General features: G+C 45.4%; 1 protein-coding gene across 1 annotated transcript in view; it reads right to left on the reverse strand.

Moving 5' to 3' along the window:
• The window catches only part of LOC137378444 (cadherin-22-like), a 755591-nt gene extending 742294 nt beyond the window's left edge, over nt 1-13297 (reverse strand). The window contains exon 1 of the mRNA XM_068048769.1: nt 13076-13297. Within this exon, the coding sequence (XP_067904870.1) occupies nt 13076-13297 (222 nt within the window). The remainder of the gene's footprint in view (nt 1-13075) is intronic.
• Between the last annotated feature and the right edge of the window lie 7158 nt (nt 13298-20455).

Consider the following 20455-nt stretch of genomic DNA (forward strand, 5'->3'; position numbering starts at 1 on the left):
TGAGCTAGCGTGTTGAGCTCCAAAATGGCACCTCTGGCATCATATCAGCATTGCACGCTGAACTGTCTGTTCTGCATCCTTCTGGTGGCCATTCATTGCGCGCATGCTCATGCTGTCCACAGTATGGTAGGGATATGTGGGCAAGTGCAGAAGCGGGTGGGTACAAAAATTCACACCACTGGCCAGTATGCCGGTTTTCTGGCATCATCCTGCTCCTGGCCCATTTTCCTGGAGGTGTGATCAGCAGTGGAAGGGCTACCTGCCCATAGGTGGCGGGTAGCCAATTAAGGCAGGTAAATGGCCACTTAAGGGCATATTTTCCAGTTTTCCTGAGGGTCCCCCCGAGGCATCAGGAACTAGATCATCTGTCTGCAGGCAGCCTTCTGGCGGCAGACCAGGAGGCCAGTGCTCCAGGTGGGCTTTGAGGTCCTACCCACCTGTGTAGCTAGAGCTATGGCCATAGTCTGCACTCTGCAGTGGTTTCCCCTCCACAATGGTAGCCCAGCTGCTGTCGCCATTTTTAATTTAAAACATTTAAAAATTGCAGAGAGGCGCTTCAAGATGGAGGAGCCCTCTCACTCTCGTACCTGAACTGCAGACTGCAGCTTCTTTCAAGCTGGTGGGCCTCCTATTGGTCTTTCAGCTTCTAGAGCCTACCCGTCATTCTTAATTGGATGGCAAGCCTGCAATCTGGCCACTAATTGGCCAATTCAGGGGAAATCACTACAAGGTGACTGTTTCCCACACAGTGGTGCGGGATCGTGACTCTCATTTGACTCTGATGTCTGTGTCCCGATCCAAAAGGCAAAATCCTTCCCATGGTGTCAAGGGTGTGATTCACCCCAAAAGAGTGTGCATACACAGCACATGCTTTTTTGGAAGCCTGACAGCACTCATAGAGGCACAAACATGGGCACAAACAATCCTAATTTTGCATCCTGAGTCTCTCCGCAAGGCAAAAGGCATCTTCAGTGCTGATGAAACAGTCCTCGCAACGCACACCCAGACAGACGACTAGGTTTAATCAACAAAAAAGTACTCAGGTGTTCTTTTTTAAATCAAAGAAACAAATTACTATCATTGATTGTGCAAACATAACTGGAGAACGAAAGACAGAGCTGCTGCGATTGAGAATTCCAACTGCTCCGACTTTTTAGTTGTGCTGTTAGTCTCCACATAACTGATAGAAACAGCAAAAGAAAGTGATGACGGATGCTCTTTATAGAGGGTAGTTGTCTCACTTTGACTGAAGCACGATATTGCAAGTTGGAAGAGTTGCCTTGATTGTTAACAACTGTAGAGCTCATAAAATGCCTGCATCTAAAAGCAGAATCCATTCTGTGGGGGAGTATGACTAGCTGAATTGCTGTTGCAGAGAGCCAGCATGGACACAATGGGCTGAAAGGCCTCCTTCTTTGCTGTAACCATTCTATGATTCTATGATTCCAAAAGATTTTTGCACCACAAATCCATTGCACCAACGGAGGAAGCAGCAAACATATTTGAGTGTGTGAATTCTTTGTCTTCAATGCCAGTGGACCTACCATATCACATGGTAGTGCAGTGGTTAATTTCGCAAACCAGTAATCCAAAGACCTGGACAAATCATCTGGAGAACCTGAGTTCAAATAGCAGTTTGAGAATCTGAATTTAAGTAAGATGAAAAACATGGAAATAAAATGCTGGTATCAGTAAAAGTGATGATGAAGATGTCTGATTGTTATAAAATGCCATGTTATAAAATGCTATAAATACTAATGTTCTTCACAGAAGGAAAACTGCCATCTTTACCTTGTCTGATCGATATGTAATTCCAGTTTCACACCAACGTGATTGGCTCTGATGTGTTGTAGCCAGCCACTTGGTTGTATCAAACCACTGCAGTGGTTCAGGAAGAAGGCCCACCATCACCACCTTAGGGATGGACACTTGCCAGCAACACCCACATCCTCACAATGAATTTTTAAAATAAAAGTTTAAATCCACCAAGATGACTGGATCGCTGACTGATATGTAAACTGTTAGACTGGGTAAATGTGGAGGAATCAGCAACCCTCCCTTTCTACCCAATCCCCGCCATGGCCATGCATCTAAATCTGTACAATAGCAGAGGAAGTGGATGACAACTAAGCCAGATTTCCCAGCGAACTGTGTTCTGCACTAAATAGAATTGATGCTTCTGTGGATGAATGTGCTGTCAGCAGGAAGCAAAGCACAATTAGAGCATGTTGCAAAATGCCTAGACTTTGGGTCACATGCACTGCAATAGTTGCTTTGATGTTTAATGGGATTTCTCAGTGCTCCTGCCAGTTCTGATATTTTATTCATTAAAATGCTTCATTTCCATCATTGGATAATTCCTTTTTCTTTTAGTATATAAGAGCTTTGAATTTTAAAAAAATGAATGGATTGTACTGATGTAAATGAGGACATTTGCAGTCAGATGATTTGTACATGCTTGTGATGGTGCTATAACTGAATAGCTCACCAGTACCCACTGTGTGAAAAATGGGAACATGAGAAAAATATTGAAGTATTTCTGCCTCCTATGAGACTAAACCCTAGCGTAAGTTACTATCTTCAGGATCAGAATCATTCTGTGAAAAAATCAGTAGGAAATTGGGTGATGAATAAATGAGAGATTCTCCAATTTTTATTTTTCCAGGATAGAGTTGGAGCAACCACACTAATGGACTTAGTTTTCCAAATAATTTAAGATCCATGTCCAGCCTGGTGAAATCATGTCGAACAATATTTGATCCATGGACTTGTAAACATTGCATCTCTCGGTGACCAGGTCACAGTTGGGTGGCAGTAATATATCTGACACACAGGGCAGAATTTTACTGGCCCTGTGCCAGCGAGAATGGAGACATGAGGTGGGCCAGTAAAATAGCGTCGCCCAGTTTGGGACAACTCCCCGTCTTCGACCAATTTTACGAGATGCGTGGCAGACACATCGACGGCAGGCAGGTAATTAAGGTCATTATACAGCCAGTTGTCAGATATTTTCCTATCTTTTCCTGATTTTATGAACAGCGCACAGGATGCACTGAGATGCAGAGTCTCGTATACTCAAAAGAGGTGAGATCTGAGCAGCAGTTGAGTTGTGGAGGAAACTGGCGGCCATACTTTGAAGCTGTCTGCAAGCTTTGTCTTCAAGAAGTGATGTTATCAAGTTTGGAGGCACTGCGGAGTGTGGGGCCAAAGTGAACTGCATCTCCCAGGCACTGGAGGCAGGACAAGGTTCTTGAGAGGGTCATCAGAGTGGAGGCTTGATTTGGCTCTGGGCCAAGTACCTAGACTCACACTTCATGGGTGCCTTTGAATTCATGCTGAGCTTCCAGTTTGCAATTCTAAACACCACTCACCTTTCCTGACCGCAGGTCATTTCGGCACTGGATCCAGGTTCTTGTGACCACCTCTCGGCTGCTCAATATCTCAGCCACCTTCAGCCTGCCTTCTTCGTTAGGATTGGTGACCTCATCCTCCTGTCTGCTGAAAACAGGACATCTCTCACACACTAGGCTGAATTTAATGGCTGCAGCGGTGGCCCCGATGATGGGCTAGAAAGCAGGGGCCAACCCCGCTGCATCCGTTTCCTGAAGCCCTGACACAATTCTAAGCACTTCAGGCAATTTACTGTCTAGTGTCAGGGTTTCTGTCCTTTTAAGGGCAGAGATCCTACCTCCAGAACTGCCGGCCAATCAGAGGGCAGGCAGCTCTTCAGTCCCAGCAGAGCCACCGAGAGTGGTGGCCACTGGTGAGACTCAAGCCAGCTAGGACCATCAACAATGGAGGAGACCTTGGAATGGAGGAAAGTGTGTGGAGCCTCGCTGGGGCCAATCAGGCAGACCCTAGCGGGATGGGGGGAGAGGGGGTGGGTGTGCAGGTCATTGATCAGGAAAGGGGGCGGTGGATTTCTGAGACACCAGCCCTTGCCACCGGGGAGGCCCTCTGTGGGCCACAGTGTGCCTGATCAGCAGGGCCCCCGCTCCCACCCCCACACATCACCACTGCCCAGCCTGCAAGGAGACAAGCTTTTACTGGCAGTGTCCCCACATGGCAGAGGACCTCCCCCACTCTCCCCGCACCCCCCCCCCCCCCCACTCCCCCCGCTGCTGGTATTTTACCAGCGGCAGCGAGATGAAGCCCTTAATTGGCCACTTAAGGGCCTCAATTGGTCTCTGGGAAGGAAGACCACTCTTGACCTTCCCAGCCTCTGAATGAATTGCACTAATTCAGGAAAGCCACGGACCCTCCAATCTCCACCTTTCCTCCCGATTCTACAGACCATCTGCCCCTGCCCCTGCCATCTCCCATCCTGCTCCCAAGAGTGGAACTCAATTCCACCCATAATGAAAGGTCACAGACCTGAAATGTTAACTCTGTTTCCCTCTCCACAGGTGCTGCCTGAACTGCTGAGTATTTCCATGTTTTTTGTTTTTACTGCCTGCAGAAGCACCTTCAGGAAGGCGTCATTGAATCATACAGTTACCCTTCCCTGGGCTGAAGCCATTCCTCCACTGCTTCCTTTGATATAAACCCCTGCTTTGTAGCCTGTGTCAGCACCCTGTCTGAATACTGCACACGTGCCTATAAAGAAACGCCTCACAGCGAGCTGCCAGCACTATGACAAGCCCACCACTTACAATTGGCCAGTTCCCCCGCCTGACGGTCCTTAATTGGTTCTTCCTCATACAATTGCCGGGAAGTCCCACCACTTGCGGGCATGTGCCGCTAATCCAAATATCCCCTCGACATCCAGTATTCTGCCCGATTAGTAAATTTCAGGCCACAACTTCTGTACAGAAAGGTGTAAGCCCTACTATATATGATACATATGTAACAGGTATCAAATCCTTGTACCAGTACTAGCATTTTTTAGTATATAAGAACCTCAGTTCCAAATGAATTTGGATGAAAGGTTGAAGACCTGTTTAATTATGGTCCATTCTGTGATATACCCAAGGTTCTAAAACGTAATTTCATTGAGTAACGTGTTAAACTATATGCTGTTGAACGTCTGGGAAGATAACTGATATCTTTTACATTTGGGAAGGAATTTTTGTATCATTGGTGTGATTTTGGTCACAGTGATGTCTTACATGAAGCGCATAAAAAGCAAATATGACCATCCCACATTCAAAGTAATTGAGGAGCGTTTTACTTGTGTTGTGATGTTCCTGGTGTTAGTCAACAGGTGAGCCTGTTAGCATAGGCTATAACTGGGCAACAAAAAGGTGAATGCCAGAAAGTTCCACTCCAGTGACTATGCTGGCATAGTGTGAAGTCAAATACTGAAAGTCGGTTCCGAAGAAGTGTCACTGACCCGAAACGTTAACTCTGCTTTTCTTTCCACAGATGCTGCCAGACCTGCTGAGTGATTCCAGCATTTCTTGTTTTTGTTACTGAAAGTCACTGACCTGGTAAAATCCTAATACGTACTTTGCTTCAACATTGCTGTGACATAATTAAATGATTTGTGGCAAAGCAACAGCACAGTGTGTTAGAGCGCCAATATTTTGTATCGTGATGAATCACAGGGATTTGTATTGACAATCTCAGTCACAGCCATGGATTATGAAGATCTGCCTTGACAATCCCATAGTTTCACCCATGAAATTACAAGCAGGAGTCAGTTAATAGCAAAGAAAGTTTTGCCCATTATGGTTCTTCCGCACATGAAATCCTAAGAGGGAGAGTCATCCTTGAGTGACTCTCATACACTTGGTTGCTGCCAGCTCAGTGTGTCATTGGAGTAGGCCTGGCATTAGCTTGTTTGGCATCAGTTTGGCTGTCATATTGGGTGGTTAGCAAGAAGGAGATCAGTTCTCTCCATCAAAATAAGTTGATTGATATGCATCAAAAGAGTTTGAATCAACAATGACTGTTATCACTTCAGAACTGTACAGTATATCTAAAAACTTTGATGAAAAGTTCTCAGTCAGTAAAGTGAGGAAGTTCACAATATCATTCGTTCCAGCCATAATCAGTGGCAACATTTCACTGTTATCTGATGTGCAATACAAAACTTTAAAATGATGTTTACTACAAAGATAATCGTGACTAAATAAACTATTGTACAAATTGAAGGGGATTCATTGACAATTTTAGGTGTAGTTGTGTAGGGAGGATATGGGAGTCAATTTCTTATTCCGTTCTTAATATATTCATTGAATCATTGTTCTGTTCACTTGTGCAAGTGGGTGATAAAATAATGTAAAGTAGAAATCTAAAAAAATTATCCCTTACTGAATTCCAGATGATTTGTCCAATGATAAGGTGGCTCGTGCTGTAGTAGCTTTCCCTACTTTGCTGTGTAGCAAACTACATAACCCAGTTAAATAGTAAATCCATTGTACAAGAGGAAACCTCTTGCTGGACCCACTTAACCAAAACTGCACACAGTATTCCAGATGTGACCTTACTAAAACCCTGCACAATTGTAGCAAAGCAAGTGAAGAAGAAAGTGACAGTCGGCTGGATTTTATGAGCCTGCCACCGATTTCGACAGCGAGCTCAAAAAATGGCAGACCACATGCCAAAGAGCCCTCCCCCACCCAAAACACTTACTTTTTACATCTGACCTTCCGCGACCCCCCCCCCCCCCCCCCGCCAGACTGCACAAAGTTTAAGGCTCAACCTTTCCCACCATCCCCTGTACCCATACATGTATTTGACCCCCTGTTTCCGCCCCACCCCCCGCACTGATAAACTTACTTCCTCCCCCCTCCCCACAAGTGTGGCGCCTCGTTTCCATGGATGGAGATCTGAAGGCACCGGAATGCTGGCCGCCGTGCCAAAGATCGCAGCGGGCCCTCAAGATCTCAGGTAAGTGTATGTAAACATATTAATTTTATTATTTACATATTTAAATTGTGGTCCCACCCAGCGGCGGGGGTGAGTGGGTGAGGGTCACCTCAGAGCCATGCCGCCACCGGGAGGATCGGGTCTGGCCCTGCCAGCGTCGAGGTCTGTGGCGGGCCTCATCCGGAGCCATCTTCAGGGTCCCCTGCCACGGATCATGACGTTGAGGCCTTCTTAAAATCCAGACCAGTGTGTAAGGAGCAGAAAACACAGGATACACTAATTAGAATGTAGATTGAAGCAAAATAATAAAGCAGTAAGAGAGTGGAGAGATTAGAGAAATGTAGATTAGGAGAAATAAGACAAGCATAAATTGAAATTATATATCCTTGATATTTTAGTAATAGGTTTTCATTAGAATACAGATATTGCTGTCATATTGAGGCTTGTTTCAGTTTCACAATATATGTGCTGAAACAAATTAAAATTAAATTAGTATACAAATGGATGATAAATATTCAAATATCTTCTCATAATACTGTACTAAGCAGAATATGATATAGGTCAGTGTGATAATCAATAAGAGATCTGCAAAGGAACATTCTAGAATAGAATGATCAGTGTATTAAGGTGGTTGAGCTCCTGATGAAGAGGGCTGATTAGTGTCCCTGAGACTGCTAGAAAGAGATGCCATTTTCCTCCCCTCCCCTCCCTTCCCTTCCCTCAACCTCCCCTGGGTTGAGTGAAAGCCTGACACTTGTTTAGGCCTGGCCTCAGAAATGATGTGAGGGTGGGAAAACGCAGTCAGAGATCAGCTACATGGTGGAGAGTCCAAGGTGTTTCGAACTGAATAAATCAGAAATTGAATACAAGATTGTATTTTTGGAGAAATGGATAATCCCACTCAAAAAGAGTGCTGGAACTCTGTGCAAGTTTCAAATCTCCAACTCCAAGCTGTGCAACTAATCCATTAGGATCAGAAAGTGTCAAACATGAGGCCTTGTGCTCCTATCTACTGAGAGCTGCGCTAATGTTACCAGAAGTCATTTTCATTTGCAAATCTCAATATTATCGCAGCCAGAAAACTTAGATCGCAATCAGCTAGGGCTGGACTCCAGTCCAGATTTAAATGGTGGATTGACCTAGGATGGCCAAAGTTCCTTTGGTAGCGTCTCCCGCCCAAGCATTCTACAGTATCAAGGTTCACTTTCAATGAGTTTATGTGAATGTGATGCTGAGACAGCAACAAGGTAATGTCATACTAGCAATAAAACAACTGAACAACTTGTCTTTATATAGTGCCTTTAACGTAATAAACTGTCCCAAGGTGCTTATTTTTTAAAATTTTTAAAAATTCATTCTTGGGATGTGGGCATCGATGGCCAGGCCAGCATTTATTGCCCATCCCTAATTGCCCTTGAGAAGGTCCTAATTGCCCTTGAGAAGGTGGCAGTGAGCTGCCAACTGAATGGCTTGCTAGGCCATTTCAGAGGGCATGTAAGAGTCAACCACATTGCTGTGGGTCTGGAGTCACATGTAGGCCAGACCAGGTAAGGACAGCAGATTTCCTTCCCTAAAGGACATTAATGAACCAGATGGGTTTTTACAACAATCAACAGTGATTTCATGGCCATCATTAGACTAGCTTTTTTAATTCCAGATATTATTAATTGAATTCAAATTCCACCTTCTGCTGTGGTGGGATTTGAACCCATGTCCCCAGAGCAATACCCTGGGTCTCTGGGTTCCTAGTCCAGTGACAATATCACTACGCCACCACCTCCCCCTCACAGGAGCATTACAAAACAAAATAGACACAAGCCACATAAGAAGATATTAGGTCAGATGACCAAAAGCTGGGTCAAAGAGGTAGATTTTAAGAAGTGTCTTAAAGGAGAAAGCAAGGTAGAGAGTCGGCGAGGTGTAGGGAAAGAATCCCAGAGTTTAGGGCCCAGGCAGCAGAAGGCACGGCCACCAATGGTGGAGTGATTAAATCTGGGGATGCTCAAGAGGTTAGAATTAGAAGAGTGCAGATATCTCAGAGAGCTGTGGTGCCGGAGGACATTTGTTTAATCATTCATGGGAAGTGGGCGACAATGGCTAGGACAGCATTTATTGCCCATCCCTAATTTCCCTTGAGAAGGTGGTGGTGAGCTGCCTTCTTGAACTGCTGCAGTCCATGTGGGGTAGGTACACCCACAGTGCTGTTATGAAGGGAGTTCCAAGATTTTGACCCACCGACAGTAAAAGAATGGCGATATAGTTCCAAGTCTCATGCTGTGTGGCTTGGAGGGGAACTTGCAGGTGGTGGTGTTCCCATGCATCTGCTGCCCTTGTCCTTCTAGGTGGTAGAGGTCACGGGTTTGGAAGGTGCAGTCTAAAGAGCCTTGGTGCATTGCTGCAGTGCATCGGTGGTAGAGGGAGGGATTATTTGTGGATGGGGCGCCAATCAAGCGGGCTGCTTTGTCCTGGATGGTGTTGCGCTTTTTGAATGTTATTGGAGCTGCACCCATCCAGGCAAGTGGAAAATATTCCGTAACACTACTGATTTATCCCTTGTAGATGGTGGACAGGCTTTGAGGAGTCAGGATGTGAGTTACTCGCTGCATGGTTCCTAGCCTCTGAACTGCTCTTGCAGCCACAGTATTTATATGGCTAATCCAGTTCAGTTTCTGGTCAATGGTAACCCCCCAGGATGTTGATAGTGGGAGATTCGGTGATCATAAAGCCATTGAATGTCAAGGGGAGATGGTTGGATTCTCTCTTGTTGGAGATGGTCTTTGCCCGGCACTTGTGTAGCGTGAAGGTTACTTGCCACTTTTCAGCCCAAGCCTGGATAATGTCCAGATCTTGCTGCATTTCTGCACAGACTGCTTCAGTATTTGAGGAGTCGCAAATGGTGCTGAACATTGTGCAATTATCAGCGAGTATCCCCATTCCTGCCCTTATGATTGAAGGAAGGTCATTGATGAAGCAGCTGAAGATGGTTGGGCCGTGGACATTACCCTGAGGAACTCCTGCAGTGATGTGCTGGAGCTGAGATGATTGACCTCCAACAACCACAACCATCTTCCTGTGCACTAGGTATGACTCCAGCCAGCAGAGATATTTCCCCCTAATTCCCATTGACTATCATTTTGTTAGGGCTCCTTGATGCCATACTTGGTCAAATGCTGCCTTGATTTAAGGGAAGTCACTCACACCTCACCTCTTGAGTTCAGCTCTTTAGTCCATGCTTGAACCAAGGCTGTACTGAGGTCAGGAGCTGAGTGGCCCTCGCGGAACCCAAACTAAGCATCTGTGAACAGGTTATTGCTAAGCAAGTGCTGCTTGATAGCACTGTTAATGACACCTTCTATCACTTTGCTGATGATTGAGAGTAGGCTGATGGGTAATTGGCTGGGTTGGACTTGTCCTGCTTTTTGAGTACAGGACATACCTGGGCAATTTTTCACATTGCCGGGTGGATGCCAGTGTTGTAGCTGGAACAGCTTGGCTAGGGGCGCGGCAAGTTCTGGAGCACAGGTCTTCAGTACTATTGCCGGAATATTGTCAGGGCCCATAGCCTTTGCAGTATCCAGTGCCTTCAGTCGATTCTTGATATCATGCAGAGTGAATCGAATTGGCTGACGTCTGGCATCTGTGATGCTGGGGACTTCAGGAGGAGGCCAAGATGGATCATCAACTCAGCACTTCTGGCTGAAGATTGTTGCAAATGCTTCAGCCTTAATTTTGAACTGATGTGCTGGGCTCCCCATCATTGAGGATGGGGATATTTGTGGAGCCACCTCCTCCAGTTAGTTGTTTAATTGTCCACCACCATTCATGACTGGATGTGGCAGGACTGCAGAGCTTATATCTGATCTGTTGGTTATGGGATCACTTAGCTCTGTCTATCATGTGCTGCTTACGCAGTTTGGCCTGCAAGTAGTCCTGGGTTGTAACTTCACCAGGTTGACACCTCATTTTGCGGTATGCCTGGTGCTGTTCCTGGCATGCCCTCCTGCACTCTACAGCGAACCAAGGTTGGTTTCCCGCTTGATGGTAATGGTAGAGTGGGGGATATGCCAGGCCATGAGGTTACAGATTGAGGTTGAGCACAATTCTGCTGCTGCTGATGGCCCACAGCGTCTCATGGATGCCCAGTTTTGCATTGCTCGACCTGTTCGGAATCTGTCCCATTTAGCACGGTGGTAGTGCACACAACACGATGGAGGCTATCCTCAATGTGAAGACGGGACTTTGTCTCCATGAGGACTGTGCGGTGGTCACTCTTATCAATATTGTCAAGGACAGATGTATTTGCGGCAGGCAGATTGGTGAGGACGAGATCAAGTATGTTTTTCCCTCTTGTTGGTTCCCTCATCACCTGCCCCAGACCCAGTCTATCAGCTATATTCTTTAGGATTCTGCCAGCTCGGTCAGTAGTGGTGCTACCGAGCCACTCTTGGTGATGGACATTCTGCACGCTTGCCACCAAGTGCTGTTTAACATGGAGGAGTACTAATTCACCAGCTGAGAGTGGGCAGTAGGTGGGAATCAGCAGGAGGTTTCCTTGCCCATGTTTGACCTGATGCCATGAGACTTCCTGTTTTCTGGAGTCGATTTTGAGGACTCCCAGGGCAACTCCCTCCCAAATGTATACCACTGTGCCGCCACCTCTACTGGGTCTGTCCTACCGGTAGGACTGGACATACCAGGGGTGTTGATGGCGGTGTCTGGGACATTGTCTGTAAGATATGATTCCGTGAGAATGACTATGTCAAGTTGTTCCTTGGCTAGACCATTACAGAGATAGGGAGGAGAGAGGCCATGGAAGGGCTTGAAAACAAGGTTGAGAATTATAAAATTGAGGCATTGCTTAACTGGGAGCCATTGTAGGTCAGTGAGTACAGTATGTGATGAGTGAATGGGACTTGGTCCAAATTAAGACACGGGCAACAGAGTTGCCAAGTTTATGGAGGGTAGAACATGGAAGGCCAGCTGAGAGTAAGGTAGAATAGTCAAGTCTGGAGCTAACAAAGTTATGGATGAGGGTTTCTGCAACAGATGAGCTGAGGCAGGGGTGGAGGCAGGCATTTTGTAAATCACTGAACTATTTTCAATGTAGAGCATTGATGTAGCCAGGGCATTGTATTATGTTGATTCCTCACAGTTCTAGTTTCTGCGTTGGGGCTGAGTTCTATTGCTGAAAGGTCATGTTTGGAATTTCTATCACTGCAAATGACCTCCTTCATTGTCCGCCTTCAATCATCCTGTTTAATAGGTGAAATATCAGAAAGTGTATGGGTGAGTTTTCGAGCATTATTATTCCTAGATATACTCTTCCAGATAGCTACCTTCTTCTAGTCTTCCTGCTAATTAAAACAGTTTCCTCTTGTGAGCTGTCTTATGTTAACTTTTCCATTCTTATCTCTAATTACTCTGACTCTGTGCAAGGTATTCAGCCTCCAAATTACAATTAAGTTTTGTTTATTGTCACAGAAGAAGTATTCCTGACCTTTATTGGAAAGGTCAAAGACGTTGGGATGAAATCATTTTCCTTATTTAGATTTAATTAAAGAATGCCAGTTGGTTCCCTATTGACTGGTTAAGTTAATAGCTGGGTTGGTACTGCACCTCAGATCAATCTCTGGTCCATGTGAAACCAGCTCACCTCACTTTTTGGTCAGTTATGAAGCTTCACTGGGCCGAATTTAACATGCTGACACTTGTTCAGTCTCATACACGATGAATAGATGAGCAATTAGGGGCCCGACTGCACTTTTGTAAACTGGGCTGGGGTCAATTTAACCCAACTCCCTGGGTGGAAAAACTATGGGATGGGGTGGATCACCAGCTTTATTCTCCACTGGAGAGTTTAATCGGGACGAGCGTAAAACCGGCGCTGCACTCATTCCTGTGACTTTCCAGTTGGACAGGCTAGGTTAAAATTGACCCCCTTATCTCAGCAGCGTAGGAAGAGGAGAGCAGAGAAAAATGATTTTAAAAATAACTTACAGTTTTACATGAAGGGACAGCTTGCAGCTACAGGATACAATTGCAGAAAATGGAGTCCTTCAGTGAATATTACAAAACTAATACTGTTCAGTTTGTAGCACACTATTGCTAGACTATGTCTCAAAATTATTTTGACATATGCAGTTATACAAGGTGTAAGATTGTGGAGTGATCAGTAGATATGCCTTTAACTAGATGTCAGCTGTTTCATGTAAAATGGAACCTTCCCCACAGGGAAAAGTCTTTTTACATAAGTTAAGCTCACCTTTCCAACATAGAGTGGCTCTGTTCCAGTGTACTCCTCCACGATGAAGAACTGGTTCCATACCCAGCCACGTTTTACACGGCGATGGGCCACTAAGCTTCCTTTTGATTGCTCCGTATTCCATTTTTGATGCTGCAAATTCGTCTGGGTAGAATTTGTCCCACAGTGACTTAATACACACAAAGCCACTGATGTGAGCCACAGAGAGATTCGGTTGACCATTTTAACTGGTCACGTGTTGACACATATGAGTTCAGGTGAGTCGATATCTGGGCACTATGCCCATCAAAACATGGATCCTTAGAAGTCTCATTAATCCTTGGTATTACATGAAAATCAGACTGAATTTCCAAGTGATGGTTTTCACTTCTCAAGCTACTTTCCACAGACTTAAACAGGTACCTGAGGAAAAAACAGGGGACACCATAAGATAGTATAATTGAACCACAGTTTACGAATAATATTGTCAATCCATACATATATTGCAACAACAACAACACCTGAAAAGTATTTAATTGGCTGGGAAGCACTTTGGGACCGAAGGTCATGAAAGGCGCTATAAATTGCAAGTCTTTCTTTTTCTGTTTCACAAAATAAGAACATAGAAATTTTAGAACAGAATAAGTCAATGAGGCCCCCAAAAGCATTCCTTTTAGTTCAGTCACAACTACTAGGCTTCTCACATATCCCTGACTCCTGTCTTTCTTTAAATTGTCTTTCCGAACCACACTCTTTAATTCAATGACCGTGCATTCAATAGCCCACTTTTTCATTGTCCTTTGGGTGAAAACAAATCTGCTTAACTTCCTTTTCAACTTCCTAATTAATAATTTGTGTCTTTTGTATGTGAACCCTTTTCCATAGCAACCAATATGCTTGGATCAGATCTTATCAATTCCCTTCAAAATTCCAAATTGTTGAATTTCTGAGAGAAAAAACTGTAACGTAATGTTATTTAGATTGATGATTTAAAATATTTCATGCTCTTGGCTATTTCGGTTGCAGAGTGTTCTTGGAAAAGAAATTCCTGAATATTGTCATATCTCCATATCTTGAATGTAATGCTTGCAGACTTGTTCAGTTTTGCTAAATAGGATTCCAAATACACCTCCTCCACCCTGTCAAATATCACAAGACGCTCTCTTCTAACACTAGCTGTGTTCTGAGATTGGTCAGACTTGGCTGTCAACTTTCTTACATCTATTTCAGAAGCTTTGTAATTGGAAATTCACTATAGTATGCACCTTACAACCTGCCTATGACTAGCTGCTGAGAACCATGTTATAATTAGTGTCCCAGTGAAATTTCCAGAAAAGCTCATGAACTAAAATTCATTGCGTTCAGCTCTCATCACCATCCAGTTATCAGTTCTGTCTAGATTCATGCACTGGTAGATTAGAACCATTGCTCATAAACATTACAACAAACCTATTACTATTGAACTGAATTTAGCTGGAGCCTGCTACCAATACTAGTCAAGGTGATGAAAGAGTTGGCCATGTCATAATCCTTACTTCGTGTGGTTTTTAGGGCCATCATTATTCAATGTAAAAATTAAACCAACCTCCCCCATCATTAGGGTTGCCAACAGTCCTGGATTGCACAGGAGTCTACTAGATCTCCTGTCCTCTGTTGCCAGCAACATCTGATAGATTGTCACACTTTAAATTGCCCACCACAGCAGTGTTCCTCACCAGCTGTCGTGGCAGAGAAGCTTCTGGTTCGGTGGCATTAACCTCATTCCCTGCCCAACTAGTGTTGGTTGATGTGGTGGCAATCGTTGGGAGTTGGGTGAGTTTAAAGTGAGAGAATGGGATCGATGGATGTTGGGGGTGGTGGTAGAGTGAGAATCTGAGGCTTTGGGGGAGGATGGTGAGAGAGGGAATTTGATGAGGAAAAGAGGGTTGAAACCAAGGATTTTATGGGCAAGGGAAAAGGAAGGTTCTTTAACTCAGGGTTAGTAGACTATGAAGTGTTTCACGATAATTAGCAATAAACACAGAAACTAGAACAGCATTTAAAAGGGAGTCATGGAGTCATAGAGTTATACAGCACAGAAACAGGCCCTTCAGCCCATCGTGTACATGCTGGCCATCAAGCACCTATCTATTCTAATTCCATTTTCCAGCACTTGGCCCGTAGCCTTGTATGCTATGGCATTTCAAGTGCTCATCTAAATACTCCTTAAATGTTGTAAGGGTTCCTGCCTCTACCACCCCTTCAGGCAGCGCGTTCCAGATTCCAACCACACTCTGGGTGAAAACATTTTTTTCCTCAAATCCCCTCTAAACCTCCTGTCCCTTCCCTTAAATCTATGCCCCCTGGTTATTGACACCTCCATTAAGAGAAAAGTTTCTTCCAATCTACCCTATCAATGCCCCTCATAATTTTGTATACCTCAATCAGGTCCCTCCTCAGCCTTCTCTGCTCTAAGGAAAACAACCTTAGCCTATCCAGTCTCTCTTCATAGCTGAAATGCTCCAGCCCAGGCAACATCCTGGTGAATCTCCTCTGCACTCTCTCCAGTGCAATCGCATGCTTCCTATAGTGTGGTGACCAGAACTGTACACAGTACTCCAGCTGTGGCCTAACTAGCATTTTATACAGCTCCATCATAACCTCCCTCCTTTTATATTCTATGCCTCGGCTAATAAAGGTAAGTATCCCATATGCATTCCTAACCACGTTATCTGCCTGTGCTGCTGCCTTCAGTGATCTATGGACAAGTACACCAATGTCCCTCTGACCCTCTGTACGTCCTAGAGTCCAACCACCCATTGTATATTCCCTTGCCTTGTTAGTCCTCCCAAAATGCATAACCTCAGCCTTCTAAGGTTAAATTCCATTTGCCACTGCTCTGCCCATCTTACCAGCCCATCTATATCATTCTGTAATCTAAGGCTTTCCTCCTCACTATTTATGACACCATCAATTTTTTGTCACCTGCAAACTTACTTATCATACCTCCTGTATTCACGTCTAAATCATTAATATACACTACAAACAGCAAGGGTCCCAGCACAGATCCCTGCAGTACACCACTGGTCACAGGCTTCAAATTGCAAAAACAGCCCTCGACCATCACCCTCTGCCTCCTGTCACTAAGCCAATTTTGGATCCAATTTGCCAAATTGCCCTGGAACGCATGGGCTCTTACCTTCTTAACCAATCTCCCATGTGGGACCTTATCAAAAGCCTTACTGAAGTCCATGTAGACTACATCAACTGCTTTACCCACATCTACACATCTAGTCACCGCCTCGAAAAATTCAATCAAGTTTGTTAGACATGATCTACTCCTGACAAAGACATGCTGACTATCCTTTATTCATCTCTGCCTCTCCAAGTGGAAATTAATCCTGTCCTCCAGGCCTGTAATTACTTGGTTTATCCCTGCTACCCTTCTTGAATAATGATACCACATTCGCTGTCCTCCAGTCCTCTGGCACACCTCCTGTGGCCAGAGAGGATTTGAAAATTTATGTCAGAGCCCCTGCTATCTCCTCCCTTGCCTCACATAACAGTCTGGGATATATCCCATCTGGGCCTGGAGATTTATCCACTTTTAAGCCCACTAAAGCCGCTAATACCTCCTCCCTTTCAATGCTAATTGTTCGAGTATATCACAATCCCCCTCCCTAATCTCTACACCTACATCATCCTTCTCCATAGTGAACACAGATGAAAAGTAATCATTTAAAACTCACCTAAGTCCTCTGGCTCCACACACACATTGCTACTTTGGTCACTAATGGGCTCCACTCTTCCCCTGGTTATCCTCTTTCCCTTAATATACTTATAAAACGCCTTGGGATTTTCTTCTTTCTTGCCCGCCAGTGTTTTTTCATGCCCCCTCTTCGCTCTCCTAAATATTTTTTTAAGTACCCCCTATATTCTTCAAGGGCCTCCGCTGTTTTCAGCCCTCTGAATCTGCCATAAGCCTTTTTTTCCTTATACAATCATCTATATCCCTTGACATCCAGGGTTCTCTGGACTTGTAGGTCTTACCCTTCACCTTTACAGGAACATATTGGCCCTGAACTCTCACTATTTCCTTTTTGAATGACTCCCACTGGTCTGATGTAGACTTTCCTACAAGTAGCTGCTCCCAGACCACTTTGGCCAGATCCTGTTTTATCATATTGCAATGGGATAAATATTTGAAAAGGATGAATATAAAAGGATTTGGGGGCATAGGGAATGGCGTTACAGGACAGCACACCAGTACTGGCATAGGCAGCAGGGCCTGAAATGACCTCCTCCATACAGTAACATTTAGCATTCTATGAAAACACCCCCTTGTTAAGTCGGAGCCCAGGGAGTGGTTTAGAAAAGTTGGTGCTGAGCTCACATTAGAACGATGGACCCTGTGAGAAGTGCAGCAAACACATTGTCCTTTGTCAGTCTCTTGCTTCGGTTCAGGCCAGAGTGTGGAGGCCACATTTGATGTGTGCATTCCAAGTTCAGATCAGCTATGACTGAGTCTCCCAGTTCAGAGTTATCACCTTCATACAGACTTTGAGTCCAAATCAGAGTCCAAGGAGATACAGGGAGAGAGGCATCAACTGGGTACCCTGACCACATCCTGTGCAATGCAAGGGGATTTCAAGGTGAATGTAAGCAGCTTATAGAATTACTACTAGTTTCATTTTATTCATTTATGGAATATGGGCGTGGCAGGCTAGGCCAGCATTTATTGTCCATCCCTAATTGCCCTTGAGAAGGTGGTGGTGAGCTGCCTTCTTGAACCGCTGCAGTCCATGTGAGGTAGGAACACCCACAGTGCTGTTAGGAAGGGAATTCCAGGATTTTGACACAGTGACGGTGAAGGAACGGCGATATAGTTCCAAGCCAGGATGGTGTGTAACTTGGAGGGGAACTTGCAGGTAGTGGTGTTCCCATGCATTTGCTGCCCTTGTCCTTCTAGTTGGTAGAGATCGCGGGTTTGGAAGGTGCTGTCTAAGGAGCCTTGGTGCGTTGCTGCAGTGCATCTTGTAGCTGGTAGACACTGCTGCCACAGTGCATCGGTGGTGGAGGAAGTGAATATTTGTAGATGGGGTGTCAATCAAGTGGGCTGCTTTGTCTTGGATGGTGTCGAGCTTCTTGAGTGTTTTTGGAGTTGCACCCATCCAGGCAAGTGGAGAGTATTCCATCACACTCCTGACTTGTGCCTTGTAGATGGTGGACAGGCTTTGGGGAGTCAGGAGGTGAGTTACTCATCGCAGGATTCCTAGCCTCTGACCTGCTCTTGTAGCCATGGTATTTATATGGCTACTCCAGTTCACTTTCTGGTCAATGGTAGCCCCTAGGATGTTGATAGTGGGGGATTCAGCAATGGTGATGCCATTGAATGTCAAGGGGAGATGGTTAGATTCTCTCTTGTTGGATATGGTCATTGCCTGGCACTTGTGTAATGCGAATGTTACTTACCACTTATCAACCCAAACCTGGATATTGTCCAAGTCTTGCTGCATTTCTACACAGACGGCTTCAGTATCTGAGGAGTCGCGAATGGTGCTGAACATTGTGCAATCATCAGCGAACATCTCCACTTCTGACCTTTTGATTGAAGGAAGGTCATTGATGAAACAGCTGAAGATGGTTCGGCCTAGGACACTACCCTGAGGCACTCCTGCAGTGATGTCCTGGAGCTCAGATGATTGACCTCCAACAACCACAACTATCTTCCTTTGCGTTAGGGATGACTTCAACCAGTGGAGAGTTTTCCCCCGATTCCCATTCACTCCAGTTTTGCTCAGGCTCCTTGATGCCATACTCGGTCAAATGCTGCCTTGATGTCAAGGGCAGTCACTCTCACCTCATTTCTTGAGTTCAGCTCTTTTGTCCATGTTTGAACCAAGGTTGTAATGAGGTCAGGAGCTGAGTGGCCCTGGCAGAACCCAAACTGAGCATCCCTGAGCAGGTTATTGCTAATCAAATGCTGTTTGATGGCACTGTTGATGACACCTTCCATCACTTTACTGATGATTGAGAGTAGACTGATGGGGCGGTAGTTGACCGGGTTGGATTTGTCCTCCTCTTAGTGTACAGGACATACCTGGGCAATTTCCACATTGCCGGGTGGATGCCAGTGTTGTAGCTGTACTGTAACAGCTTGGCTAGGGGCGCGGCAAGTTCTGGAGCACAGGTCTTCATTACTATTGTCAGGGCCAATAGTCTTTGCAGTATCCAGTGTCTTGAGTTGTTGCTTTATATCACGTGGAGTGAATCGAATTGGCTGAAGTCTGGCATCTGTGATGCTGGGGACTTCAGGAGGAGGCCGAGATGGATCATCAACTCAGCACTTCTGGCTGAAGATTGTTGCAAATGCTTCAGCCTTATCTTTCGCACTGATGTGCTGGGCTCCCCCATCATTGAGGATGGGGATATTTGTGGAGCCACCTCCTCCAGTTAGTTGTTTAATTGTCCACCACCATTCATGGCTGGATGTGGCAGGACTGCAGAGCTTAGATCTGTCTATTGCATGTTGCTTACGCAGTTTGGCATGCAAGTAGTCCTCTTTTGTAGCTTCACCAGTTTGACACCTCATTTTGAGTTATCCCTGGTGCTGCTCCTGGCATGCCCTCCTGCACTCTTTATTGAACCAGGGTTGGTCTCCTGGCTTGATGGTAATGGTAGAGTGGGGGATATGCCGGGCCATGAGGTTACAGATTGTGATTGAGTATAGTTCTGCTGTTGTTGATGACCCACAGCACCTTATGGATGCCCAGTTTTGCATTGCTAGATCTCTTCAAAATCTATCCCATTTAGCACAGTGGTAGTGCCACACAACACGATGGACAGTATCCTCAATGTGAAGGCAGGACTTCATCTCCACAAGTACTGTGCGGTGGTCACTCCTACCAACACTGTCATGGACAGATGCATCTGCGGCAGGCAGATTGGTGAGGATAAGGTCAAGTATGTTTTTCCCTCACCACCTGCCACAGACCCAGTCTAGCAGCTATGTCCTTTAGGACTCGGCCAGCTGTGGTGGCTGAGCCACTCTTGGTGATGGGCATTGAAATCCCCCACCCAGAGTACATTTTGTGCCCTTGCCACCCTTAGTGCTTCCTCCAAGTGGTGTTCAACATGGAGGAATACTGATTCATCAGCTGAGGGAGGGCGGTAGGTGGTATTCAGCAGGAGGTTTCCTTGCCCATGTTTCACCTGATGCCATGAGACCCGGAGTCGATGTTGATGACTCCCAGGGCAACTCCCTCCCTATGGTATGCCACCTCTGCTGGGACAGGACATACCCAGGGATCGTAATGGCAGTGTCTGTGAGGTATGATTCCGTGAGTACGATTATGTCAGGCTGTTGCTTGACTTGTCTGTGGGACAACTCTCCCAACTTTTGCACAAGCCCCCAGATGTTAG

Source organism: Heterodontus francisci, chromosome 16, assembly GCF_036365525.1.
Source record: "Heterodontus francisci isolate sHetFra1 chromosome 16, sHetFra1.hap1, whole genome shotgun sequence".
In the NCBI taxonomy this organism is placed as follows: domain Eukaryota; kingdom Metazoa; phylum Chordata; class Chondrichthyes; order Heterodontiformes; family Heterodontidae; genus Heterodontus; species Heterodontus francisci.